The 27,940-nt window shown below is 52.8% G+C and overlaps 1 protein-coding gene across 1 annotated transcript; it reads right to left on the bottom strand.

Moving 5' to 3' along the window:
• Positions 1–79: 79 nt before the first annotated feature.
• On the bottom strand, positions 80–25,146 carry LOC130492804 (syntaxin-binding protein 4-like). The gene is made up of 6 exons (XM_056866590.1): positions 25,082–25,146; positions 6,612–6,685; positions 5,006–5,101; positions 4,119–4,188; positions 3,249–3,323; positions 80–179 (listed from the first exon to the last, which is right to left on the bottom strand). The coding sequence occupies exons 1-6, from the start codon at positions 25,144–25,146 to the stop codon at positions 80–82; spliced, it is 480 nt and encodes a 159-aa protein (XP_056722568.1).
• Between the last annotated feature and the right edge of the window lie 2,794 nt (positions 25,147–27,940).

The raw sequence follows: 27,940 nt of genomic DNA, 5'->3' as shown, positions 1-27,940 counted from the left end.
ATATCTGCCCCAGGGAAATTCTCCCCGCCTAGTAAGGATAGATATCACCCATTTTTCCCCTTTACCCGCCCACTAGGGATCACGCATGCTCACCCCCGCCATAGAGAACAGGCGAGCTCCGAGCCGAGCCTGTATTGCTATGAGATCCAAATTTTTCCAGCAGCTCAGAGAACTCCCTCCTAAAAGACAAAGACAGACACAACTTAATACAGCTGCAAACCATCTCCCCCCGCCAGCCAATCATTTATTATTATTTATTCATTTGCTTCATTTATACCCCATCTTTCTCCCCAGTGGAGACCCAAAGCAGCTTCCATCATTCCCCTCTCCTCCGTTTTATTCTCACAACAGCCCTGTGAGGTAGGCTCGGCCGAGTGAGGGCAACTGGCTCAAGATCGCCCGGAGAGCTTCCGCAACAAGAGCAGGATTCAAACCTGGGCCTCCCAGATATTTGTCCGACACTAGAACCACTATACCATACCGAACCGGCACACCAGACCTCTATGCACATCTGCATTGTATTGTACTTCTTCCATACTAAAAAACAAGTCTCAAATGCCTCTACTTTGTGTTAAGGGCAGCATCATATAATGTTAGTGATTGGAGTGCTACCCTAGGTAGTAGGGCTGGGATCCCCTACCAATTTGAGCCCGCAGGCACCTTTGGAATCCTAACATATCGTGGTGGGCATAGCCAGAAAAATAGCAGCTGCTTCCAAAGAAACGTTTTTAAATATCTGCACAGTTGGCACAAGCCCCGCCCACTTCCTAAAAACACCCGGCAAGCACCAGGAAAGGTCTTGGTGACACCATGTCGGCGACCCCCCGATTTGGGAGACCCAGGTTCAGATTCCCACCCTGCAATGAAGCTGGCCGAGTGACCTCGGGCCGGTCATGCTCCCTCAGCCGAACCTACCGCACAGGGTTGCCGTGAGACTGAAACAGGGGAGGAGAGACCCACACCGAGCTCCTGGGCGGAAGAGCGGAGTGAGAAAGATGCTCGCCCCACCGGCCAGCCTCTCGGCCGTACGTTGTGGGTCATTCTAGCGCTCGGTGGCTGATCTGGGCACTGTCCCAGCCACTGGCCCATCTGCGTCAACAAGCACCCCTGACCCAAACGTGGGAAGGAGGATGATTACTCCTCCGAGAGATAACAAGGGATAAATAAAATAATAATAAAAAGGCACCAAAAAAACCCCAACCCCAAACTCCCGCCGCCTCGTTCTCTTCCTCTCCCCTCCTCCTTAATCTTGGAGATATGTATTATGGAGAGATGATTATGTACGTGAAATCTCTGCAAATCTTCAATTACCCGCCAGTTCCCCCCTTTGGGTGACCTTTTGCAGATTTAGCAAGATAACCCGTCGCGGAAAGGGCGACCGCCGGCGGGGCTTTGGGTTGGGACTACCTTGCGTTTTTAGCTTCCAGGATGACTCGCCGAGCAGGGAAGCCGCCTATCTATTGGCGAATAGACATGGTGGCTTAAGAGGCCGTGTGAAGTCACCGTGTTCGTGTGTGCAGAAGAGGGGGCAAAAGGGACCGGACCGGAGTTGGTTTTTATATGCCAATTTTCTCTCCCTTTTGTAAGGAGAATCAAACCGGCTTACAATCTCCTTCCCTTCCTCTCCTCACAACAGGACACCCAGTTGGTAGGTGGAGTTGAGAGAGCTCTAAGATTGCTGTGACTAGCCCAAGGTCACCCAGCTGGCTTCATGTGGTGGAGCGGGGAAACCCACCCGTTTCACCAGATTAGAGTCCGCCGCTCATGTGGAGGAGTGGGGGAATCAAAGCCAGCTCTCCAGATTAGAGTCCACTGCTCTTAATCACTACACCACGCTGGCTCTCTCTCAAAGGCTTAACAGTGCTAGGAAAAGTGGAAGGCAGCAGGCAAAGAGGAAGACCCAACATGAGATGGACTGACTCAGTCAAGGAAGCCGCAGCCCTCGGTTTGCAAGACCCGAGCAAAGCTGTTATCGATAGGTCACATGAACACACGAAGCTGCCTTATACTGAATCAGACCCTTGGTCCATCGAAGTCAGTATTGTCTACTCAGACCAGCAACGGCTCTCCAGGGTCTCAGGCAGAGGTCTTTCACATCACCTACTTGCCTAGTCCCTTTAACTGCAGAAGCCAGGGATTGAACCTGGGCCCTTCTGCATGCCAAGCAGAGGCTCTACAAACTGAGCTACGGCCCTTCCCCTTTGGAGGACATTAATTCATAGGGTTGCCATAAATTGGAAGTAACTTGACGGCTCTCACCACACACACACACTTAATACCCATCGCTCACTCCTTGGTTGGCTTTAATCTACTAATTCCCATTCCGTGCATTGTGGGAAATCAATCAGTCAATACATCAATAAATTCCTGTCAGCCCAAAATATCCACCCAGAGAGGAGGCTCTTCCACGCACACGCTCTGTAAGCAGGCAATTTAGTTCACTCTTCCAAAGGGCAGTTCCCAAGGAGACCAACAATGCCATGTTATGTACGGTTATTCCAGCCGAAGCCCGTTGAAATGAAGCTTCCTTGTAGTGAATTGGACCCTTGGCCCATCAAAGTCAGCCTGGCAGCGGCTCTCCATGGTCTCAGGCAGGGGTCTTTCACATCACCTACTTGCCTAGTCCCTTTAACTGGAGAAGCTGGGGATTGAACCTGGGACCTTCTGCATGCCAAGCAGATGCTCTACCACTGAGCCACAGCGTCTCTCCATGGCTCTCCAGGGTCTCAGGCTCCAGTGACTCCAGTGACTCTTGTCTTTCACATCACCTACTTGCCTAGTCCCTTTAACTGGAGATGCCGGGGATTGAACCTGGGACCTTCTGCATGCCAAGCAGATGCTCTACTACTCAGCCACGGCCCCTCTCCATGGCTCTCCATGGTCTCAGGCAGGGGTCTTTCACATCACCTACTTGCCTAGTCCCTTTAACTGGAGAAGCCAGGGATTGAACTTGGGACCCTTCTGCATGTCAAGCAGATGCTCTACCTACCACTGAGCCATGGCCCCTCCGCTCCAATGGGCTCTCAGTGGCATACTACCCCTGAAGGTGGAAGTTGTGCGCACCTATTTCTCCCCCCCACCCCGCCCATGTTTTGGAGAGACTGGAGCGGCAACCAAAAGATTAAAAGCAGAGCTGGCCCATCATTTGAAAGCGCTGGCTATGAACAAATTCTCTTAGCTGCAAGAGTTCTCGTAGCATCTTCGCCCCCCCCCCCTCCCTTATCAACCAGGACAATGCAAATCCTTACCGGGCGTCATCGTCTCGGGCAATGAGAAGGCGCATATGGCTGGTGGCAGAGGCGGACCTGAGAATATCCACAGCTCTGGGGGAGGAACCAGGAAAGAGAATGGAGAATGAGGTTTGGCACAGGATTGGCGCTTACTAAGGTTGCCAGGTCCCTCTTTGCCACCGGCGGGAGGTTTTTGGGGCAGGGCCTGAGGAGGGTGGGGTTTGGGGAGGGGAGGGACTTCAATGCCATAGAGCCCAATTGCCAAAGCGGCCATTTTCTCCAGGGGAACTGATCTCTATCGGCTGGAGATCAGTTGTATTAGCAGGAGATCTGCAGCTAGTACCTGGAGGTGGGCAACCCTCTTGCTTACAGAAGGACCTGACCAATCTGCTTGTCCATACACCAAAATCCTTTGGTACAACTTGCGGGAAGAAAAGTGCCTGATACGTTTTGATTTTAGACTGGCTTGAAGCCACCGAGTCATATGGATCATTAACAATTAAGAAAGAAGGAAAGAGACATATTATTCTACCCAGGTTGTTTTTTTTTTAAGGATGTTGCAGCTGGAATTTTGGACTCAGCCTGGTGAGACCCAGCTTCAAATTCTCACTCGTGATGAAACTTGTCAAGTGAAAGGGAGCCAGGCATTCTCTTCCAGCCTAGCCTATCTCATGGGGTTGTTGTGAGGATAAAATTAACGGGTACCAGCTTTATCCTCATGTTTTTTTAAGGGCAGTTACAGTGTGTGTGTGTGGGGGGGGGGAGACTGAATGGTTTCAGTGGGAAGAAAAACCCTCCACTGATTTCAGAATAAGGATGCCAGTAAAGGACCAAGGACCAATTAACAGCGACATAAATTTGGAGTCTCAACTGGGACGCCATCCGTACCTCTCACTTGTCACTCCGATCAGGCTGTCTCCGTTCACTTCTAAGATCTGGTCTCCGGGCTGAAGGCGGCCTGGAGAAGTGAGAAGGGAATAAAACCATCAAAGCGACTCTCCAAAATTTATAATACCACAAAAGGATTGCTGGTTTTGTGGCAAAGATAATCATAGAATCATTGAGTTGGAAGGGACCACCAGGGTCATCTACTCCAACCCCCCTGCACGTTGAAGGGAATTCACAACTACCTCCCCCCCCCACATCCCCAGTGACCCCTACTCCATGCCCAGAAGATGGCCAAGATGCCCTCCCTCTCATCATTTGCCTACGGTCATCGAATCAGCATTGCTGACAGATGGCCATCTAACCTTAAAAACCTTCAGGGAAGGAGAGCTCACCACCTCCCGAGGAAGCCTGTTCCACTGAGGAACCACTCTAACAGAGAACAGTTAGAGAGGTTCCTCCGTTCCCAGAACTCTAAAATTCTTCCTAATGTCTAGCTGGAAACTCTTCTGATTTAATTTCAACCCACTGGTTCTGGTACGACCTTCTGGGGCAACAGAAAACAACTCGGCACCATCCTTTATATGACAGCCCTTAATGCTACCTTTTCCATATGAGGTGGGAATGCTCGCGAGCTGTAAAATATTGGAAAGTAATAGCAGCAAGCCTTTCAGCTGTTATAGATCATACGATCGCTCGCACACCAGAACTGTTATTATTAACCTTTGTTGTATGTATCCCATCTTCTCTTCGAGAACTGGTTGTATATGCAACATCAACTGCTCCTATTGTCTTTGCCAAACACTGGAACAAAAATTCTCTTCCAAGTAAAAATAGGTATTTATAAAATCAGTGTTAACGATAAAGGAAAGGATAAATACACCTCTCACCGTCCGCGTAAGCAATGCCCCCTGGGAGGATTCTCTTGACATAAACCCCATATTCCTCTCCTGTGAACTCTCTGATGCCACCAATTACCTTGATACCTGGTGAAGAAAAAAAAACATTCTGTAACACAGAAGCCACCTCCACCCTTCCCTTTCGAGGTTTACCAATTTCCAGGTTGGGCCTGAAGATCTCCCGGAATTACAGATGATCTCTGGATGACAGAGACTGGTACCCTGGGGGGGGGGGAATAGCAGCTTTGGAAGGGGGGCTGTACGGCATGACATCCCGCTAAGGTCCCCTCCCCCCAAAAAAACGCCGCCTTCCCCAGACCCCACCCCCAAATCTCCAGGAATTTCCAAACTTGGAGTCGGCAACCCTCGTCCTCATATAGGCAACGCCTACACAGCAGACTTTAACAACGGTTTAACAGCCGTGGGTTCTCCCTCACATACTGTTTTACAATTAGTCCTACAGCAAGGTTCTGAAGGAAGTAGTAAGTCCAGACATACATTTTAGATTTTAAAAAGGTGAACACATGAAGCTGCCTTATACTGAATCAAACCCCTGGTCCATCCAAGTCAGTGTTGTCTACTCAGACCGGCAGTGGCTCTCCAGGGTCTCAGGCAGGGGTCTTTCACATCACCTACCTGCCTGGTCCCTTTAACTGGAGATGCCGGGGATTGAACCTGGGACCTTCTGCATGCTAAGCAGATGCTCTGCCACTGAGCTATTTTGACATCCCTCACAAGCCACCTGGACAGAGAAACTGCAGCGACAGGAGAATGTCCTCCCTGATGGGGAGAGAAGAGGGGCCGTGGCTCAGTGACAGACCATCTGCTTTGCATGCAGAAGGTCCCAGGTTCAATCCCCGGCATCTCCAGTTAAAATGACCAGGTAGGAGGTGATGAGAAATATCTCTACCTGAGACCCTGGAGAGTTGCTGCCGGTCAGAACAGACAGTGTTGACCTTTGATGGACCTGGGGCCTGACTCAGCAGATGGCAGCTTCATGTGTTCATGTAAGACGGGCTTAGTTCCCGCAAGAACTATCAATCATACGCCCTCCAACCACCACACGAGGAAACATATACTGGAAACAGCGGGCAAAACAGATTTAAGGGTTTATTATGACCTTCCTTAAAGCCACCAAAACAAGCAGAACATCTTACTGGGGGTGGGGGGAGCCAAATCAGTGTCTGTTTCTGAGTAGTGTAAGGTTGCCAGCTCCAGGTTGGGAAATACCTGGAGATTTTTGGGGCAGAGCCTGAGGAAGGCAGGGTTTGGGGAGGGGAGGGGCTTCAATGCCGTAGAGTCCAATTGCCAAAGCGGCCATTTTATCCAGGGGAGCTGATCTTTGTCGCCTGGAGATTAGTTGTAATAGCGGGAGATCCCCAGCTAGTGCCTGGAGGTTGGCAACCCTAGAGTAGCATAAGGCCACTGCGTTGATGTCAAACTTAACCTATTACTGGAGGAGTTGTTTTCAATCTGACAACGACAGATGGCTCAAAACACCCCAGAAATAGCAGCGCGACAATGAGCTCCGGATTTCCCCTCTCCCTCTTCCTGAGACCTATCCCAGCACGCCTGGCCCCAAAAACCACACACTCACCCAGTCCGTTGGCACAGTGGTAGAAGTCGACGCAGTGCACCGTCCGATCCATTCCGTACGGTCCCATCAGAGTCCTGAAAAAGAGACCAGGCGGAAAGGAGGCTTGTCGTGAAATGCAGGAGGGGCATCCCGAGCTAAAGACAAGGGAGTGCTCTTCCGGTTCAGCCCAGTGGGGTCCTTCTGGGGTCTACAGGGGAAGATGGAGTCCCATGCTTGGAATGCCAGAAACCAGTTTCGGCTCTCGAAAACAGCCAAGGTGATCCGTAGAGAGGAAAGAGAGGCTGCAAGGGCACACCGCAAGCTCCTTGGAGCAGGGGCCCGCATGAGGAAACGGTGGCCTTGGGCGATTCGCTTTTGCTCTCAGCCCAGCCTACCTCACAAACTTGTTGTGAAGATAAAATGGAGGAGGAGAGACCCATGCTCACTTCCCTGAGCTCCTTAAGAGGAAGGGAGGGATAAAAAGGGGGAAAGACAGTAGAAGAAGAAGAGTTGGTTTTTACATGCCGACTTTCTCTACCACTTAAGGAAGAATCAAACCGGCTTACAGTCACCTTCCCTTCCCCTCCCCACAACAGACACCCTGCGAGGTAGGTGGGGCTGAGAGAGCTCTAACAGAGCTGTGACTGGCCCAAGGTCATCCAGCTGGCTTCGAGTGGAGGAGTGGGGCAACAAATCCAGCTCACCAGATCAACCTCCGCTGCTCATGTGGAGGAGTGGGGGAATTAAACCTGGTTCTCCAGATCAGACTCCACCGCTCCAAACCACCGCTCTTAACCCCTACAAACTACACATGCCAAGAGAGCAAGCCAACCCTTTCACGGTGCTTCCAAAACTTACACTGTGGGTTTGACCAGCACAAAGGGAAGGCGTTCAATGCGCCACTAACAGCACCAACGCCCCTGTTGTTTCCAGTTCTTTCCAAAGCTATCATCTGGCTTGATGAACCATTTAGGAAAGAGCCCTGCTCTTTCTGTTCTTCCTCCCAGTATCATGTTTTGCAACCCGCACCATCTAACCCAATTAAGTCCGCAACTCCTTCTGGTCTGCCAACTGCAGATGCCGGCCTGCTCCTTCGGGCCCTGAAACAGTCTTTTTCCTTCTTCCCTTCCCCCTTTTATGTACTGAAGATCCAGCCAGATGAAGAATGGGGAGGGGCCGTGGCTCAGTGGTAGAGCATCTGCCTGGCATGCAGAAGGGTCCCAGGTTCAATCCCCAGCATCTCCAGTTAAAGGGAGCAGGCAAGTAGGTGATGGGAAAGACCTCTGCCTGGGACCCCGGAGAGCCGCTGCCGGTCTGAGTAGACAATACTGACTTTGATGGACCAAGGGTCTGATTCAGTATAAGGCAGCTTCTCCACTCTCTGAAGCTGCTCTTTCCTCCAGGGGAACTGATCTCTATAATCTGGAGATAGGGATGCCAGACTCCAGGTGGGACCTGGGGATCCCCCAGGAATTATAGCTCGTCTCTAGACTACATAGGTCAGTTCCCCTGGAGAAATGGATGCTTTGGAGGGGGGGCTCTAGGGCATGGCACCCCACTGAGGCCCCTGTCCTCCCCAGGCTCCACCCCCAAATCTTCCAGGAGTTTCCCAACCTGGATCTGGCAACCCTACCCCCCATCCCCTGCCTGTGGCCGGGGGGCACCTGGCAACTCTATCTGGAGATCAGTTGTACACAGATCCATGTGTTCAAGTGTGTTCGATCCCCAGGGCAGTCAAAAGCTTGTCTGCTGTTAAGACAATTTGGTCGGTCCTAAGAAAAATTTATTCCACTGCTGGCTTAATTTTTCTTAAAAAGTCTAACGAATCAACATGGACGCCTACCATCTAATATCAGGCATCCTGCGGTCTGCCAGCGTCTACTGATACAAGGTCTGACATTTTGTAGTGATAAAACGGTGAGTGTGGGGTATAATCGGGACCCGCCTCGACATCCCTTCCCCACACTAAACCCCACGCCGCACCTGCATCCCCCAATGCTCGATTTAAGCCTGCTCCGTGCCCATTACCTGCTAATGATGGCCACGCCTTTGCAGAGGATCGAGATGGCTGGCATCTTGCGCCTCGGAGACGTCCACTCGCGGTCTAGCCTGTGACCCGTGAACGCTTTGGCCGAGATCCGACAAAGCGGGTGGGGAAGGGAAGGAGGTCATGTGACCGTCCCCCCCCCAGGGGGGGACGTTAATTCCACCCCCAACATCGCCACAGATCAGGAAGCCATCGAGATTAAAGCCGACGAACAAGGCCAGGGTTAGCCTATTGGCAAATGAACCCCCCTCCCCGAAAACAGGGGGGCAAATCAATTCAATTATACTTAAAATAAATCCTCCTCCTCCTCCCCTTCCCCCCTAACCATCACCACTCACACATAATTACAGCTGCCAAGTAATTATTCTAATGCATTTTTATTGTTCATTGTGTTCACCCGCGTTTCAGAAGTGGCATCGAAGGAAAGGCAGTGCTCAGATAAGGTCGCTGCGGTCCCCAGAGGGCTGAGATCGGCAGAAAACCCCCTCGGTTGCAAGACCTTGTCACAGGACATCGACCGATGCCCCCATTTAATACCACCCCATGCTGTGCCAAAAAGACATCCGTTCTGTCTCTTAGCGTCAAGAGGAATGATAATTTCTTAGGCTCCGTCCTGGGCAGGCTGGAGAGATCAACCAGACAGATTTCTGATGGCTGTTGCAAATTTGGGGGGGTGGGGTGTCCCATGAGACAAAGCCTGCGGCTCAGTGGTCACGAAAAAGAAGAGTTGGCTTTTATATGCCGACTTGCTCTACCACTTAAGGAAGAATCAAACCGGCTTACAGTCACCTTCCCTTCCCCTCCCCACAACAGACACCCTGTGAGGTAGGTGGGGCTGAGAGAGCTCTAAGAAAGCTGTGAGTAGCCCAGGGTCACCCAGCTGGCTTCATGCGTAGAAGTGGGGAAGCCAAGCCGGTTCACCAGATTAGCCTCCGCCGCTCATGTGGAGGAGTGGGGAATCAAACCTGGTTCTCCAGATCAGGCTCCACCTCTCCAAACCACCGCTCTTAACCGCTACACCACGCTGGTGCACAGAAGATCTCAGGTTCTATCTTGCACATTGCCAGTTAAAGGATCTTGGATAACAGTTGATGGGGAAGGCCTTTCAATCAGAGAAGACCTAGAAGGACCGATAGTCTGACTTGCGGTAAGACGGCTTCCTCCATCTGAATTAATCTATTCGACCTGCCCCGAGTTCAGCCAAGGGACCTGATTTCTGCAGCAGGCAATTTGGAAATAAGCCCCGTTGACTTCACAGAATCATAGAGTTGGAAGGGACCACCAGGGTCATCTAGTCCAACCCCCTGCACAATGCAGGAATTTCACAACTACCTTCCCCCCACAACCCCAGTGACCCCTACTCCACACCCAGAAGATGGCAAAAGCAACCAACCCTCCAGGATCCCTGGCCAATCTGGCCTCGAGGAAAATTGCTTCCTGGCCAGGGATCCTGGAGTGGCGATCGGCACTACCCTGGGCATGCAAGAAAAGGCCACGAGAGCCAAACACGCATGGAAACCTTCCTGCCCTCCCTCTCATGATCTGCCTAAGGTCATAGAATCAGCATTGCTGACAGATGGCCATCTAGCCTCTACTTAAAAACCTCCAGGGAAGCAGAGCTCATCACCTCCAGAGGAAGCCTGTTGCACTGAGGGACTGCTCTATCAGAAAGTGTTAGAATCATTGCAAGTATGAACCGCAGCCTGCTCAAAGACGCCCAGTGTGACCCCTCCCCATGATAGTAGGGTGGTATGCACATGGGGCAGAATGAAGGGGGTAGAATCCAGAGGGGGTAGATAGGGTTGCCAAGTCCCTCTTCGCCACTGGCGGGAGATTTGGGGGGCGGAGCCTGAGGAGGGTGGGGCTTGGGGAGGGGAGGGACTTCAGTGCCATAGAGTCCAATGGCCAAAGCAGCCATTTTCTCTAGGTGAACTGATCTCTATCAGCTGGATATCAGTTGTAAGTACTATCAGCTAGTACCTGGAGGTTGGCCACCCTAGTTAATATTTTGGAATACTCCTCCAATAAGAGAGGAAGCGAGGTTATAACCAAGCTTTCTTCCTGCGGTGCTAGGTTTCTAACCGCGGAAAGCTTTTTCCATAGCAGAGCATTTTTAAAAAATGTGACCCTTTCTGACTCTTCTGTCGGAAGTGATACGGTCTAGTCCAGATTCTGCTGCCCCATTCTGTTGGATGTGTAGACCAGATAAAGAAAGAGGAGAAAAATCCTGATATGAAAAACGGCACCCGGTTCACCAAGGGAACTTTTTAAATTTCACCATCATCCCAGTATTTAGAAATTGGCCATGGTAACCCATCCGCAAGCGGGCATTTGCTAACTCAGGGCTTTCATTTCCTGCTACAGAGACCGGCGGCGGCGGCCCAAATCCTCTAAGGCGCCGGTGACCTTCCAGAGGACAATAACCGGCGTAACGCTCATAACAGTTGACAAATGCTGCCATCTCGTCCCCTAAAGCTGCATTAGAGAGCACTCGCTTCTTGATGACGTCAGCAGATTTCCTTGAAAGACGGGGCCAAACTAGACAGCATACCGAAGACCTGTGGTCAGTCTTCTGCTTTTGGGGTTTAAAAAAACAAAACAAAACTGGAACTGCAACCGAGAGAAGCTGTGAATATGACTGCGAAAGCAATAGAGGGGAGGATGCGGGCAAAACGGCATATAAGAACAATAATACATAAATAAATAACCAACAGACAGTACGTGAGCGCACCCAACCCCTCCATCCCCCCTGCCCCCATTTCCAACTGGAGGATAATAACACTGGCCTAACCTTACAGGGATCAAGTTAATTCATGCCATCATATTCCCTATTGCTATGTATGGGTGTGAAAACTGGACATTAAAGAAAGCTGATAGGAAGAAAATAGATTCCTTTGAAATGTGGTGTTGGAAGAGAGGATTACGGATACCGGGGACTGCCAAAAAAACAAATCAGTGGGTTATAGATCAAATCAAGCCTGAACTGACCCTAGAAGCTAAAATGACTAAACTGCGGCTATCGTATTTTGGTCACGCCATGAGACGACAAGAGTCACTGGAAAAGACAGTCATGTTAGGAAAAGTTAAGGGCAGCAAGAAAAGAGGAAGACCCAACAAGAGATGGATGGACTCAATAAAGGAAGCCACAGCCTTCAATTTGCAGGATCTGAGCAAGGCTGTCAAAGATAGGACACTTCGGAGGACATTGATTCATAGGGTCGCCATGAGTCGGAAGCGACTTGACGGCACTTAACACACACACAACCTTACAGGGCTGTTGCAAAGAGGAAAGCGGACAAAAGAAGCATTTTGAAGGGCCCTAAACACCCCAGGTAAAGGCCAGGCATTCTCAGCAGGCACCAATAACATTCAGTGTTACTGCCATGGGCTGACCCATGACAGCGACCTGCAAAAGATGGGGGGGAATTCTCCCGCCATAGGAAAGGGATCTCTGTGTGTTCCGAATGCACGGGCTAATGTAATTGCATATAACGTGAGCCACTTAGTAGGCTGAACCCATGAGCTGGCTGCCAGGGGAAGCAGGCATGGCAAGCAATCCCACTCGGTCTGCATTATGGGCAGGAGGCGCAGCCCCTTCCCACGGGTCCTCCTAAAAAGGGTGCTTAGGGTTGCCAATCTTCAGGCGGGATCCAGAGATCTTTCAGAATTACAACTGATCTCCAGATAGGGTTGCCAGGTGCCCCCTGACCACTCGCAGGGGATGGGGGGTAGGGTTGCCAGATCTAGGTTGGAAAACTGCTGGAGATTTGGGAATGGAGCCTGGGGAGGACAGGGGCCTCAGTGGGGTGCCATACCCTAGAGCCCCCCCTCCAAAGCATCCATTTCTTCAGGGGAAATGACCTATGTAGTCTTGAGACGAGCTATAATTCCTGGGGGATCCCCAGGTCCCACCTGGTGTCTGGCATCCCTATCTCCAGATTATAGAGATCAGTTCCCCTGGAAGAAAGAGCAGCTTCAGAGAATGAACTCTGTGGCATGAACACATGAAGCTGCCTTACACTGAATCAGACCCTTGGTCCATCAAAGTCAGTATTGTCTACTCAGACCAGCAGCGGCTCTCCAGGGTCTCAGGCAGGGGTCTTTCACATCACCTACTTGCCTAGTCCCTTTAACTGGAGATGCTGGGCATTGAACCTGGGCCCCTTCTGCATGCCAAGCAGAGGCTCTACCACTGAGCCATGGCCCCTCCCTTTTAAAAGAAGAGCATCACAACCCTCGTGAGCTCCCTCCCCTCCCCAAACCCTGCCCTCCTCAGGCTCCACCCCCAAATCTCCAGGAATTTCCCAGCCCGGAGTTGGCAACCCTAACTGGGATCCTTGGCTCTTCCCAAGCATCTCCATGCTCTCAGAAGACGAAGCCCACACCCACGCTCCCTCTCCATCCCTCCCCTTCCTTCCGCCTCCCGCAGAGGGTTAAACCCCCAGCTGCCAAACAGCCGCGTCATGGCGTCCTGCTTCTCCCTCTGCTGACTCGGCCACCTAAGCTGATCAGCGGCCCACTGCGTGCTGGAATAGGGCGATTAGAGAGCAGGGATGATGCAGAATGGCCGCAGCCATGGCAACCGGCGGGGGGGGGGAAGGCCACGGCCAAGGTGCGTGTGGGGCGGGCGGAGGCTGGGCTGATGACGCCGTGGCACTGCGGGGGGCAGGCGGGATGCCTGGGTGCCGCTGGGACAAGCAAAGGGCACCGTGAGAGGCCAGCCTCTGGGCTAGGCCGTGGGCCAGGAAGAGGCCAAGGCCACGCGCAGGTTATTCGGGGCTAACCTCACGGAGTTTGGCTCGGTCATCACTAGGGTTGCCAACTGCCCGGTGGTGGCAGGTAAAATCCTGCCAATCCACTGGGCCGCCCGCCGACCAGCTGAGGGCTGGCGGGCAACTTGTGCCCGGGTTTACCCAGAAGCGACGCAGACGCTCTAGCAACCTCCGCCAAGTAAACCCAGAAGTGATGTAGGTGCGTGGCGCGCGTCGCACCAGGTGCGCAGGTGCATCACGCCAGGCGCACGTGAGCACCATGCAATGCAGGAAGGCTCCCGCCAATGGAGCCACGGCACCTGGTAAGCCTAGTCATCACTCAGGCCTGTAGGATAGGGTTGCCAGCTCCGGGTTGAGAATTACCTGGAGATTTTGGGGGTGGAGCCTAAGGAGGGTGGGGCTTGGAGAGGGGAGGGGCTTCAATGCCATAGAGTTAGGGCTGCCAACCTCCAGGCAGCAGCTGGAGATTGCCTGCTATTAAAACTGATCTCCAGTCGATAGATCAGTTCCCCTGGAGAAAATGGCCGCGTTGGCAATTAGGCTCTATGGCATTGAAGCCCCTCTCCTCCCCAAACCCTGCCCTCCTCAGGCTCCAGCCCCAAAACCTCCAACCGGTGGCGAAGAGGGACCTGGCAACCCTACACAATGCCCTTGGCCGGAAGACCCCTCGGGCAAGAAAGCGCCTTGGCTCATCTCCACAGAGATGGCACACAGCATACAAGCAGCCTCTCCGAACGCACTCTGCAAACGGTGGCGCCGAACATTGGCTCGCTTTCACTGGACAGTGTCAAGTTTTCGGGGGGGAGGACATTTCCTGAATAAGCCCTTCACTGTAAAAACAGTCGTCGTCCCCGTCCCCCCCACCCCGGTCCATCCTGCTATTATTTCCCTCCTCTGCAAAGGCGGAGCCGGCATAATGCCCTGAATAAACCCCGTCCATTCAAGAAAAATAATCGTCCGCTTCATACTTGGTCAGCGATTCGGACGCGTCAAAAGGGTTAACGGGATTATCCCTCTCCCTACATTTCTAAATCCCTCCACGACTCTCCCGCCTCTACCTCTGGCTTCCCGGCCGCTAGGCTTGTACCGGTTATAAACTTATTAAGAGAAGCAGGTGGCCAGGGGAGCTGAACCCGGAGCCCTCGGCAGCCACCCCGTCTAGACCTGCTGCCTAGGGTCAACCTCGCCCACTGGCTCGGCGCTTGGGGAGGTGACGAGGACAGAGGGCAGGGAAGCCCCTGCGGTCGCTCAGGGCTGGCGTCAGCCTAGGCCGTGGGCAACTGCTGAGGCCCAGGACATCTGGGAGGGACCCGTGTTGTGGCCTTGCGCGTGCTTGCCCCACCGCTGCGCAGACTTCCCCCCACCCGCTTGCTCCCTTGCGAGCCTTCCTCATGCCCGTGCCCCCAAAGGTATGCCCTGCCCAGTGCCGTCAGGGTGAGCAGGTGGCATGTGGGGCTGAGAGCCTGGGTTAGGGGAGTGGAAGAACGCACTGGTGGATGGCTAGGGTTGCCAACCTCCAGGTACTAGCTGGAGATCACCCGCTATTACAACTGATTTCCAGCCGATAGAGATCAGTTCCCCGGGAGAAAATGGCCGCTTTGGCATTGGACTCTATGGCATTGAAGCCCCTCCCAAAACCCCGCCCTCCTCAGGCTCCGCCCCAAAAACTTCCCGCCGGTGGCGAAGAGGGACCTGGCAACCCTATGGGTGGTGGGAGAGGGGCAGATGAGCCAGAAGGGGTTGCCAGCAGAAGGTGGGGCGGTCTCTGCCCAGGACCCCCCCAAAAAAAACGCAGGACCACTCCCCAGCCCACATTGTTTTAAGCACGTCCACAAAATAATACTGCACTAAATAAATATATCACTCCCGGGATAAAACAGCTAAAGAAGCTTTCTGAGAAGCGGATACTGCATTAGCTGCTGTCAAATAGATCAGTCAATTGCATGAGCGATGCGGCAACTTTTCTCTTTATGGTGTCAAGGCAAAATTAAATTTCATTTCCCCTTTTTAAAGTGTGACCAGATGGATAAGCCAGTGGCTGATAAATCCAGGGAAAGGAAAAACCTGGAATTGGCCCTGCCAGGACTCAACAGCAGCGATGAGTCAGTATGTCCCCCACCCCCACTCCCCTTTTTGCACATGATGCCATTTGTGGGTCTTCTGGCATTCCCAATACAATTCCTTCCTTTCTCTTTTGCTCTCCTGATGTGCACTTTGAGGACCACATCTGAGAACGTAGGGGCATAAGAAAAGCCCCTCTAGATCAGACCGGGGGCCCGTCTTGTCTGGCAACCAGTCTCATACAGTGGCCCAAGCGGTTCCTCTGGGGGTCCAACGACAGGGCACAGAGGCCGAGGCCTTCCCCTGATGTTGCCTTTTAGCACTGAGATTCAGAGGCTGACTGCCTCTGAACATGGAGGGTCTTTTTGGTCTCCGTCTGACTTTGGGAGCTCCAAGCTGGATCCTGGCTCTTCCCAGCTCCTTGGTGGGGGGGAAGGAAGATCTGGCATCTAACTTGGAGCCAGAATGTGGCCCCTTCTCCCGTTAACAGCTCTTAATGATCCTTAGGGTTGCCAAGTCCCTCTTGGCCACTGGCAGAAGGTTTTTTGGGCAGAGCCTGAGGAGGGCAGGGTTTGGGGGAGGGGAGGGACTTCAATGCCATAGAGTCCAATTGCCAAAGCGGCCATTTCCTCCAGGGGAACTGATCTCTATCGGCTGGAGATCGGTTGCAATAGCAGGAGATCTCCAGCTACTACCTGGGGGTTGGCAACCCTAACGATCCTTGATGCCACTTGACAAGTTCTCAGGCCCCTCTGCAGCCACAGGGCTGATGCCCCCAACGTGTTGATAAACAGATTCCCATGAAAAAGCTCCCTCAGGCCAGACAGGCCCCATGGTTGGCCTGCAACTGGCTGGCTTCTGCAAGGAAATGTGATGTCCTTGCCTGGGGGGAACCCTGATTCCTTTGTTAGGCTACCGGCCCAGAATGGCTGGTTGATATTTCACCAGTGGGAACCGATCCCTTGGGTTTCCCTGCTGGGTGGAGACGCTGGACGGGTTTGAACGATTTAACCGTCTTGGCTTGCGGGCTTTGCAAAACCGAGTTCTCTGGATGCAACTCGCTTCCCGGTGCACGGCCTCTCTTGGGAATCTGCTCTCTTGTGGGAACGCCTATGCCTCCACCCGTTCTGCTGGTACAGATGTAAATAGAGCCAAGAGGGCAAAGGAGGCCAGAAGCCGCTCGGTCTGTCTCATGCACAGGAAGCAAAACTAAGGAGCTCAGCCTGCCCTGTCCAGGAAAGAAGAGGCACATCTAGGGTTGCCAGGTCCCTCTTCGCCCACCGGTGGGAGGGTTTTGGGGTGGAGCCTGAGGAGGGCGGTGCTTAGGGTTGCCAACCTCCAGGTACTAGCTGGAGATCTCCTGCTATTACAACTGTTCTCCAGCCAATAGAGATCAGCTCCCCTGGAGAAAATGGCCACTTTGGCCATTGGACTCTGTGGCACTGAAGTCCCTCCCCAAACCCCTCCCTCCTGTGGCTCCGCCCAAAAAACCTCCCACTGGTGGTGAAGAGGGACCTGGCAACCCTAGCGGGGCCTTGGGAGGGGAGGGACCTCAATGCCATAGAGCTAGGGTTGCCAGGTGCCCGCTGGTGGCGGGCAAACCCCCAGAAATATGCCTCTCTGTCCGCCGACCAGCTGAGGGCCGGCGGGCAATCGTGCACGCGAGCACCGACGCAGCAGAAGTGCCGCCTTGTGAGGGTCGTTGCAGCCCTTTACCACTCAAACCGGAAGTGCCACCTTGCAAGGAGTCTTAGACCACTCAAACTCTTAGTTTGCAAGGTGGCACTTCCAGTTGTAAACCGACCGCACACGCGATCTACAAAGAAACCTCTCGCCAGAGGTGAGTGGGGACCTGGCAACCCTACATAGACCAATGGCCAAAGCGGCCATTTTCTCCAGGGGAAGTGATCTCTATCAGCTGGAGATCAGTTGTATTAGCAGGAAATCTTCAGCTAGTACCTGGAGGTGGGCAACCCTGAGCTCGTCACAATTTGCTTGCCTGGTTAAAGAGCTGAGAGGTGTCCATCAGTGAGTTCAGTAAGGCAGAAGCACTGCTCTGCCCCATCACCATCTCTTACTCCCCCAAGACCTCCATAGAGAGAGAGAAAGAAAGAAAGAAAAAGAGAGAAAGCGAGAGAGAGAGGCTTCCAATTTTGACAAGCATGGAAAATCTCATTTGCTTGATCCTCATCCTGCTAGAAGCTGGCAGAATGAGCTGTGCGGTTTCACGATAATTTTGCAAAGCTGATTTCATAGCTTCAAAGCAACCGGGATGCAAGGGGGGTTTCTGGGGGGGGGGAAGGGAAGGGAACGCCCTACTCATTGGACGCTCTCGACCGGCAACTTCAAAGCCCCTGCTCCCTCCCGCCAGTAAGCTGAAGTCAATTTTCTACCCCTGCCCCTTGGCTTCGGTGGAGCAACTAAGATCTGGGGCCCAACGCAAGATGCATTATCCTCCCCGTCCCACTGCAAGAATCCCAGCTACTTGAATGCATCTTTAAGGGACCTTGGGCCAGTCACAGTTCTCTCAGCCCCACCTACCTCACTGGGTGTCTTTTTTGGGGAGGGGAAGGGAAGGTGATTGTAAGCTGGTTTGAGTCTCCCTTAAGTGGCAGAGAAAGTCGGCATGTAAAAACCAATTCTTCTTCTTCTTCTTCAAAACATTAATTAATTCAAAAGCAATACTGTGAAGTTTAAAAACTGAAACCTTCATGCTTGCCGACAATCTCAAGCCCTTTGCAATTGTCAGCAGCAACCCTGAATAGCAGGTTTATTTCCCATTGACATCATTTTTTTTTTAAGCTGAAAAAGTCTCAGCATATCCAAAGGTTGCACAGGCTCCCTGCAGGGGTCCAGTTGTGTGCTTGCAAGGTACCTACGGAGCCCGGTCACTTTTTGTTTTGGAAACTGTAATGGAGAAAGATGGAGAGAGGACCCTCATAAAAAAAAAAAAAGATATTGAATACCCCACATACGTTCCTGCTAGGGTTGCTGAGAAATACCTGGAGATATTTGGGGAGAAACCTGAGGAAGGCGGGGTTTGGGGAGGGGAGGGATTTCAATGCCATAGAGTCCAATGGCCAAAGCGACCATTTTCTCCATGGGGAAACTGATCTCTATCGGCTGGAGATCAGTTGTAATAGCGGAAGATCTCCAGCTAGTTCCTGGAAGTTGGCAACCCTAGTTCCGGCCCATCTCAGTGAGGTGTACACACTGGAAAAGTACCAGGCCAAGATCCTGTTTATTCTTTTTTTCTTCCCCTCCTTCTTTCTTCTCCCCCGGCCCCCAAACTCTCTAACAAATTAATCTTTTAATCAGTCACTGAGTTGGGCCATATTTATCAAAGGGATGGGGACGCATTATCTCCCCGGCCATCTGCTTGCTGCCCTCCAAAGCTGGCTTCCTGGACAAAATCCTAATAAAAGTGTAAGGACAGCTGAACATTCAGCAGCGCAGCTGGCCCTTTTCACACGCAGGGGCGGCTCCGGGGAGCCGGGCGTCCGCTCCGGGCGGGAAAACTTCCTGCTGATGCGTCACCAGAACTAATCGTCCGCATATTGGAGCCCGAACGGAGCGATGGCCGCTGGGAGGATCGCCGGGCCGAGCTCTCCTTCCCTGGCGAGGGCCGGTCGTTTTCCATCCTTCTGCTGACCGGGCCCGGCCATAAGCCGGCGGCACTCCTGGGCATGTGCAGAGGGCCGTCCCCTGGCAGGGTGCCCGCTGCTGCTATCCCTGCCGCTTTCGCTTCGCTTTCTTATCCTGTAATTCCTCCGAGGTGCTTGAATCAGCGTACGTGGCTCTCCTCCTCTGTGTTGTCCACACAACGGCCCTGTGAGGGGGGCCAGCTTGTGAGAGGAAGGCAGATGTGGGAATCTGAGTCTTAACTCTCTCCTGCCTTCGTCCAACACCCTAACCAGGCTGCCCCCTTCTCCTCTCCCCTTCCCTTCCCAGCAAATGCAACTAGTTAATTAGTTAACTCCCTTCCCACCAACCCGTGCTCCAAGCGGCATGCAAACCAAATGGGTGCTCGGAGTGGTATACAAATGTAGCCCCTCTTACACATAAAAATACAACTTTTGCCCCATCCTTATATAATTCCTAAAAACCACAAAAGGACAACAGAAGAAGAAGAGTTGGTTTTTTATACCCTGCTTTTCTCTACCTTGAGGAGTCTCAAAGCAGCTTACAATCGCCTTCCCTTCTTCTCCCCCACAACAGGCACCTAGCGAGGTAGGTGGGGCTCAGAAAGTTCGGAGAGAGCTGTGACTGGCCCAAGGTCACCCGGCTGGCTCCACATGGAGGAGCGGGGAAACCAACCCAGTTCGCCAGATTAGCGTCCGCCGCTCATGTGGAGGAGCTGGGAATCGAACCCGGTTCGCCGGATTAGCATCTGCCACTCTTGACCACTACACCACACTGGCTCTCAGCAGCCGAGCAGCTGAAAAATCAGTAAGCAATACACACTTCAGCCTCGATCCAAATGGAAGGCCCCCTGGGAAAAGGTGTGCTTTTTTTTAACCCAGGCCAGAAGACTGCGAAGGGCTGTGCCTTCCAACAGAAGCTTCATTAAAAGTATAGGACCCGTACTTTTTATTTCTGGATTGCCTCCCACCTTCGCGTTAAACCGGGGGGTGCACCATGGCTCGATTGCCCAGCCAAAGTGGTCATGAGCAAGAGCATGCTAAACGGTCTTTTTACACCGGAGAGGAGCCAGGGTTTGGCTCCTGTTCAAAAAACCTCGGTGGCAAGAACAGGGGGGTCCAAAGAGGAGCTGGACGGTCGGGAATTGGCCTCTGGACACTCGGTCAGCTCAGCGGTTGGCCAGGGCCCAGGCTTGGGGGGGTGGCAGCAACGTCTATGCTCCCCTAGGGTTTGGAAGTCCAGGGGCAGCATGGTCATTGCAGGACTGGGAAGCGAAGGGAGCAAGGCCAGGGAGCTGTCCAGCAGCAAAAGGAACTCTTGGACCCGTCTAGGGCCCCGTCTCAGGTAGGGAGCCGTGCCGGCCTGCAGCAGGACAGCAAGATTCGAACCCAGGAGCACCTTAGAGACCAACAAGCTTTCCAGAGTATAAGCTTTCGAGAATCACAGCTCCCTTCGCCAGATACAAGTCAAAGCTCCCTTTGACTCTCAAAAGCTTATATCCTGGAAATCTTGTCAGTCTCTAAGATGCTGCAGGGCTCGAACCGAGCTCTTCTAGGGCCAAGAACTCCGCCGCAAATTAACTTAGTTTAGTTTACTGCTCATTAACAAAGTCATAAGCAAATACATATAAACATATAAAATACTTAGACGCAAATTAACTAGGGAGCTGTCCACGAGGTCACTGGGAATTTTGCATCAGCAGCTTCCAGGGAGCCCTGGTCCTGGTCGCTCTGCCCATTCTGGGGTATAAGCAGAGGGCATGATTCTGGAAGCAATCGATGGAGGAAGGGACGCATTCTGTCAAGGAACTGCTGTTCCATCTAAGGCGCCTTGGAGGGGATCACCCTAATTGTTCCTGGGGCTCAGGGCATGATCACAGGGGACCAATAAGAGGGTAGGAGCTCAGACATGGGTCAAGGGGCACATATTAAGGTGCCAAGATACAGCAGGGTGACTGGGCGTCGCCCGAGTCCCCACAAGAGGATGCCATGCCCTCCAGATTTTACTAGGGTTCGGAATGCAAGCCCGTTACCACAGCCTGGTCTACTGATAACATTTCAGAAACAAAAATCGCTCCCCCCCTTTCCTGACTTGTGAAGTTGTGTGTTTCTGTTGGCACCAGGGTGGAAGGAGACATGTTTCCAGTCTGAGCTGGGCCTTGGGGAATGAGGTTTGGGCCTTGCGCACTCCCTGGGACTTCTGCATTCAGTCACACACCCTGACACTAGAGATGGTGCATCTGAGCTTCGGTTTGGAGAGGTTCGACTCTGGGCTGCCTCGGGGCAACCAAAAACAGTGGCTTGACTCTTGCCAGAGGAAAAAGGACACAAAGCAGATTTCTTTCCTTCTTCAGAGGGGTGGCATAAATTGCAGAAAAGGCACGTGAAGGAAGATGTCAACGTTCCCCAGTGACCCCTCTGGGTCTTCTGTCGGTGACGCGGGACTGCTCGTTCCCTTTCAAAAAAGAAACCCGAGAGATCAGAGAACTCTCCAACCGCATCCGACCTAACGCGAGATTTGACCCAGGGGAGGTATCGTGGAAGGGACCTATGTTCGTTTCAGTAAGAACCGGGGTTGTGCCAAAGGTTTTCTTGGGGAAAGTGGGTTGGGGAAGCAGGGCAGTGAAGGAGAGCCAGACTTAGAGGCATTGCCCCTCCCTGTGAGTCCTAGCGGGCCCCATCTTGTTTACTTTATTGTAGAAAGGGTACAGGACATCAGTTGGACCGTCCTTACAATCTACATGATGCAGGGGTGGAGGAAAGATAAAGATGTGCCAAGCATCAGGTATTCTACTTGTTCATAGAATCATAGAATCATAGAGTTGGAAGGGACCACCAGGGTCATCTAGTCAAACCCCCTGCACAATGCAGGAAACTCACAACTACCTCCCCAAAACACACACCCAGTGACCCCCTACTCCATGCCCAGAAGATGGCCAAGGTGCCCTCCCTCTCACAAACTGCCTAAGGTCATACAATCAGCATTGCTGACAGGTGGCCATCTAGCCTCTTCTTAAAAACCTCCAGGGAAGGAGAGCTCACCACCTCCCGAGGAAGCCTGTTCCACTGAGGAACCGCTCTAACTGTTAGAAAATTCTTCCTAATGTCTAGGCGGAAATTCTTTGGATTTAATTTCAACCCATTGGTTCTGGTCTGACCTTCTGGGGCAACAGAAAACAACTCGGCACCCTCCTCTCTGTGACAGCCCTTCAAGTACTTGAAGATGGTTATCATATCCCCTCTCAGTCTTCTCCTTTTCAGGCTAAACATACCCACCTTGTAAGGTCTCGGGTATTTCGTGATGGGGGTTCAAAGATCCGTTTCTACAGCCTGTGGCCCACCCAGTCATTGCCACAACTTCTGACTCTGCAAAATCCTCCCTTGTCTACCGATTACTAGTCCAAGTCTTTCCGGTTCTGCCCACCAACCAGGTATCTTCCATGTCACAAGCCGGTAAATCCCACTGGCAATGAGCGGTGGGAACGGAACGACAGGTGCGCGAGCCACGGTCGTAGAGGATCAGGTGGGACAAATATTCGGAACGTCAGGCCCGGAAGGAAATATCGGCATGTGACATGGCGACTGGGGAAGCGGACTGCCACAAACACAGCAAAACTGGCCCTGGATTCCCAAAGAACAATTTACACCGCTCCCGTACCCCAAGGCCGCGTGCCCAGTTTCAGCTAACTCCAGCTAGAAATTCACGGCTTTTACTTTGTCTCCGGGATCCCCTCTAAATTCAAAGAGCTCCAAGCTGTTTTGGGGACCCTTCTCACCAGCTGACCTTCATGCACTCCGGTGGTTGCCTTGATCCAAGGCTCGAGAGAGAGAACCATCAAGGAGCATTACGATTTGACTGTCAAATCCCTGGCTGACATCAGGCGGCACTCCAGACAAAACTATGCCAGATGAGCCAGTCACAGACACCAAGGAGGTGAAACGCGCAATGACAGGTGCATGAATGGGCCTGAGCTGGACACCGGACACTTCTGTACATCCTCCAACTTAACACGGGCTGTGCCTGCCGACTGCCAATTTGCAAAAAACCCTCTGGATGCTGTGAACGTGTGCACATTCTGCGCATCTTCCTGTGAATGTACACCACCGCTGATGTTTGCGCTCACACGCAGCTGAGCTCGCGTCAGTTGCAACGCATACGCACAAGCCAATGTGAGCTCAAGGCACATGCACGCACAAACACAGCGCATACAAAGCGATGCATGCTTGCTGTTTAACGCACCGTTCTAGGCACATGAACCAGACGTATTCACATGCACGCGCATAACTTTCCCCACACACCCCCGGCACAGAGACATAAACACCAACATGCACATCTTGGCTGCATGCCAGAAAATAAACTTCTCCATGCAATAGTGGGTTATGTGGACCCCTCAGGGATTTACTTCCGACAGAGTCCTGTGACGCGGTACAAAGATGCAAAGACAGGAAAGGCCATGCGCTCACACCCTTGGAAGTGTTTATACACATCAAAATCATTGTGTGAATGAAGTTGAACATCCTTTTTTTGGGGAGGGTTATCATGATCAGGAATATCTGCAGAGATTGCTCCGTTTATGCACGAGCATGCACACAGACAATGTTCACAGTGCACACACACACCACACACAGGTGGTACTTTGGTTTGCGCATACTCAGGCCGGACAACTATGCCTGAACTCCAGCTGCATTGCCGTCTCAGGAACCTTTGCTTCTTGGGCAGATTCCCTTGAGAGGTGGCACAGAAATGTGTTAATAAGAAGAGCCCCGTGGCGCAGAGTGGTAAGCTGCAGTACTGCAGTCCAAGCTCTGCTCACAACCTGAGTTCGATCCCGACGGAAGTTGGTTTCAGGTAGCCGGCTCAAGGTGGACTCAGCCTTCCATCCTTCCGAGGTTGGTAAAACGAGTACCCAGCTGGCTGAGGGTAAAGGAAAGACGACTGGGGGAGGCACTAGCAAACCACCCCGTAAACAAAGTCTGCCTAGTAAACGTCGGGATGTGACGTCACCCTATGGGTCAGGAATGACCCGGTGCTTGCACAGGGGACCTTTACCTTTACCTAAGGATAGCATCTTTTTGAATACAGACCCATTCCAATCCACATTTTCTCCAAAACAGCTGCACATATTGAAACATTCCCACGGAGAGCGCCACGGACAGTTTGAAAACGGCTGAAACAAATCATTATCGAAATTACTTATTTTCCCACGGATTTTTAGATGTGAGGCTCTAGACCGGCGATCCTCGCACCTTTGGCACCCAGGCCCTCCTTCAAACCTGCCACCCTTTCTGAACACCTTGCCGCCCCTGTTCCCCGCTCCCCCGAGACTACCCTTGTCAGCAGGTGAAGGTGCACAGGTTCCTGGTGCATGGCCGTTCCCTGTTGCACTCACCAAGCTCATATCAATGAAACCCCCCCTCCCGGGACTTCCAGGCACCAGTGAAGAATGCCCGTTCCCCAATTCCATGGTTGGGCCTTGGCTTTCGTAGAACCATAGAGTTGGGCCATACAGGCCATCTAGTCCAACCCCCTGCTCAATGCAGGATCAGCCTAGAGCATCCCTCACAAGTGTTTGCCCAGATGCTGCTTAAAGGCTGCCAGTGAGGGGGGAGCTCACCACTTCCCCAGGCAGCCGATTCCACTGCTGGACTACTCTCACTGTAAAAAATAAAGAAATCCTAATTTCCACCCTTCTGCCCATAATTTAACAACTCTGCAGGTGTGCACCCACACCCTAAGGTTCATGCCCCCTCACTCTGAAAGACGTTCTGAAGCTGTTATCTGCCCCCCATCCCTACAGATGCACACCTTTCCCAGACACGGCATCTCACAAACGTGCCCTTTCTGGGGTCCCATCCATGCTTACCTCCCTCCCCCCACCCCCACCCCGCAAGTCCACGTGCAATGCAGAAATGGAATCGGAAACCGTCCAGCCCCACTCTGGACAACCAATTGGCCCCAGCCCCTCTTACCAATAGATGAGAGAGAGCCCGTCGAAGCGTTCGAGGTCACTGCCAGTCGGATTGAGATAGGACATTCTTCCCCGGGCCCAGAGTCCGTGGTCCCCTTTTATTGCCCCCGGAGCCTGAGGACGAGGGGGCCGCGGGTCCGGCCCCTCGGTTCTGAAGCCATGTGTCGCTGGGAAGGACCGGCGGCGACTGTTCCACCGCTACCCAGGCTGCCCACCTAACCGGAGGAGCTCTTTCCCGGAACCGGCCGCGGCTAATCCCCAGGAGGCGGGATGTGCGGCCGGCTCCTCTATTGGTTTCGGCCTGTGACAAAAAAAAAACACCCACGAAAGGGGGCCAAAAAAAATATATGAATCAGAGTCCAAAAGGCAAATGCCCTTCGCTCTCCCCGGCACCGCTCGCCAAGGTGGCCCCCGCCTGCCCTGGCTGCCTTGGCCCGAGCATTTCACTCTGGCAGCCTTTCCGGCCCAGCGTGATGGGAACAGATGTTGCGACTCTTGCTTAATCCTAAGTGGCAGCTCCGTCAAGGGCAGACTCGTTTCCAAGGGCTTCCAAGGTTTTAGCTCGGCCTCCAGACGGGAGCGCCAAGGGAGGGACGGAGGAGCCGACCAGAGGGGACCCCCTGCGCTCTGGGGGGCCCCTGCCGGTCTCCTTTGGGCCCAGGCAGGGACGCCTCCCTGGTGCAATGAAAAAAAGAGAGGTGGTCCTAGCGAGGGGAGAACGAAAGGGTCTTCTGAGAGGGTGGCGGGAGAGCAGGGGAGCACCCTTCCGAGAGCCGGCCCTCTCGGGCATGCGAGCGACGGCGGGTGGGGGCTCAATCTTCCCCTGACGCGCCGCCTCGCCGGGTTTGCCAGCCTGCTAGCCTCTGCCTCCCACACACACTCGATGAAACGTCTCCTGCCCCCAAGAGCAGATCAAGGAAAAGAAGATTTCATGGGTTTTATTTAAGCATGTCAACAGTACGAAGATCCCGCCTGCTGGGGGAGGGAAAAAAAGTTTTCAAAAAGAACAAGAAAAAAGATGTTCATTAAGCTCCGGGACATTAAAAAGTGTGCCTGTATATAAATTTGTTCCGATTATTAAAAAAAAAAAAGAGAGAGAGAGAGAACCACTATTAATATCTTTAAAATCCAGCTAAGGGTTTACAGTGAAAGATAAACAGCCAGGGGGGTGAAATTAATCAATATTAAATGCCCCCACGCTGCCAAACGGAAAGCCACTTTATACTTTGTGTGTGGCCGTTGCGTTTGCTGTCAGTTCAGCGTGGTAACAGCCGTGTGGAATGACGGTGACAGTCAAAGAATGCCAAGGACGCCTGGCATCGCCAGGGGTGGGTAGGCGGGTTAAAGGTGAGACCCAGGTCTGAAAACCTCTGCCCAGGGCCTCTGGCCTGGGACTGGTCCAAGAAGGGCAAAAATCCCAGGGCCCCTCTTCCCAGGCAGGGCGCCTGGAGCTGGGCAAGCCATGCCACCGGTTTCCAGGCGATGTTGGGTTGAGGTCGAGGGTACAGCAGTGGTGCTGAGCATTTGGGCCCTGCAAGAACATGCCTGTTCTCCACTGTTAAGTGCTGGGAGGGTGTGCGCTGCTTTTTGCACCTGCCAATTGGCGACAGTGGCGGTGCCAAATCAGCCACGCGCTTTCGGCCTCCTTACATACTTAAGGAGCTCTGCAGGAGCCACAGGTAGGTGCGCACGAGGCTGTGGGCGGGCAGGAGGGGCCGGCCATTGGCCTAAGTCTATTGGATCATCGGTGTCACAGCAGTTGAGGGATTAAGTCCAGCGGGAGGTGTCACCCTTTGGCAGAGGGATTCGGGCCGAGCTGACCAGCAAGCGATGGAATTAGCTGTGCAAAGCCGCGGCGAAATGCTGCTTCTGTTAATAGGTGCCAGGGTGACTCGGTGGCATAGGTGCCCCAAGGATGGCTGCTCTGCTCCCTTTGGGAACTCGCAAGGGGGTTGCGACAATGTGGTTTGTCTGTATACCCAGCATCTATCCATCCATCTACCTTTACCCATTCCTCCTACATTTATTCCATTCCACCTAGTGTCTGTCGCCTGTCTGTCTGTCTGCCTGCCTGTCTGTCTGTCTATCCAGCGTGGTGTAGTGGTTAAGAGCGGTGGTTTGGAGCGGTGGACTCTGATCTGGAGAACCGGGTTGGATTCCCCACTCCTCCACATGAGCAGAGGAGGCTAATCTGGTGGACCGGATTTGTTTCCCCACTCCTCCACACGAAGCCAGCTGGGTGACCTTGGGCTAGTCACAGCTCTCTTAGAGCTCTCTAACCCCCACCTACCTCACAGGGTGTCTGTTGTGGGGAAGGGAAGGTGATTGTAAGCTGGTTTGAGTCTCCCTTAAGTGGTAGAGAAAGTCAGCATATAAAAACCAACTCACCTATCTACCTACCTACCTATCTATCTATCTGCTTCAATGTATATGCAATTTTTTTACATATTAATGTTATATTATATGTTCTGTCATACATAGAAGGAACTCGGGTTTCCTTGGCAGATGTCAGCTCAATTCCAGCAGCCAGCTGCTGCATGCGCAAGTTTCCCTACATATCACCCACTGCCTGAAGGGGTGGGAATGGTTAATCTTTTACTGATCTGTAGAGGAGCCCCGTGGCGCAGAGGAATAAGCTGCAGTACTGCCGTCCAAGCTCTACTCACGACCTGAGTTCGATCCCGACGGAAGTTGGTTTCAGGTAGCCGGCTCAAGGTTGACTCAGCCTTCCATCCTTCCAAGGCCGGTCAAATGAGGACCCAGCTTGCTGGAGGTAAAGGGAAGATGACTGGGGAAGGCGCTGGCAAACAAAGTCTGCCTTGGAAACGTCGGGATGTGACGTCACCCCATGGGTCAGGAA

This window comes from Euleptes europaea, chromosome 21 (assembly GCF_029931775.1).
Source record: "Euleptes europaea isolate rEulEur1 chromosome 21, rEulEur1.hap1, whole genome shotgun sequence".
In the NCBI taxonomy this organism is placed as follows: Eukaryota; Metazoa; Chordata; class Lepidosauria; order Squamata; family Sphaerodactylidae; genus Euleptes; species Euleptes europaea.
This window is presented reverse-complemented; position numbering and strand designations above follow the sequence as displayed.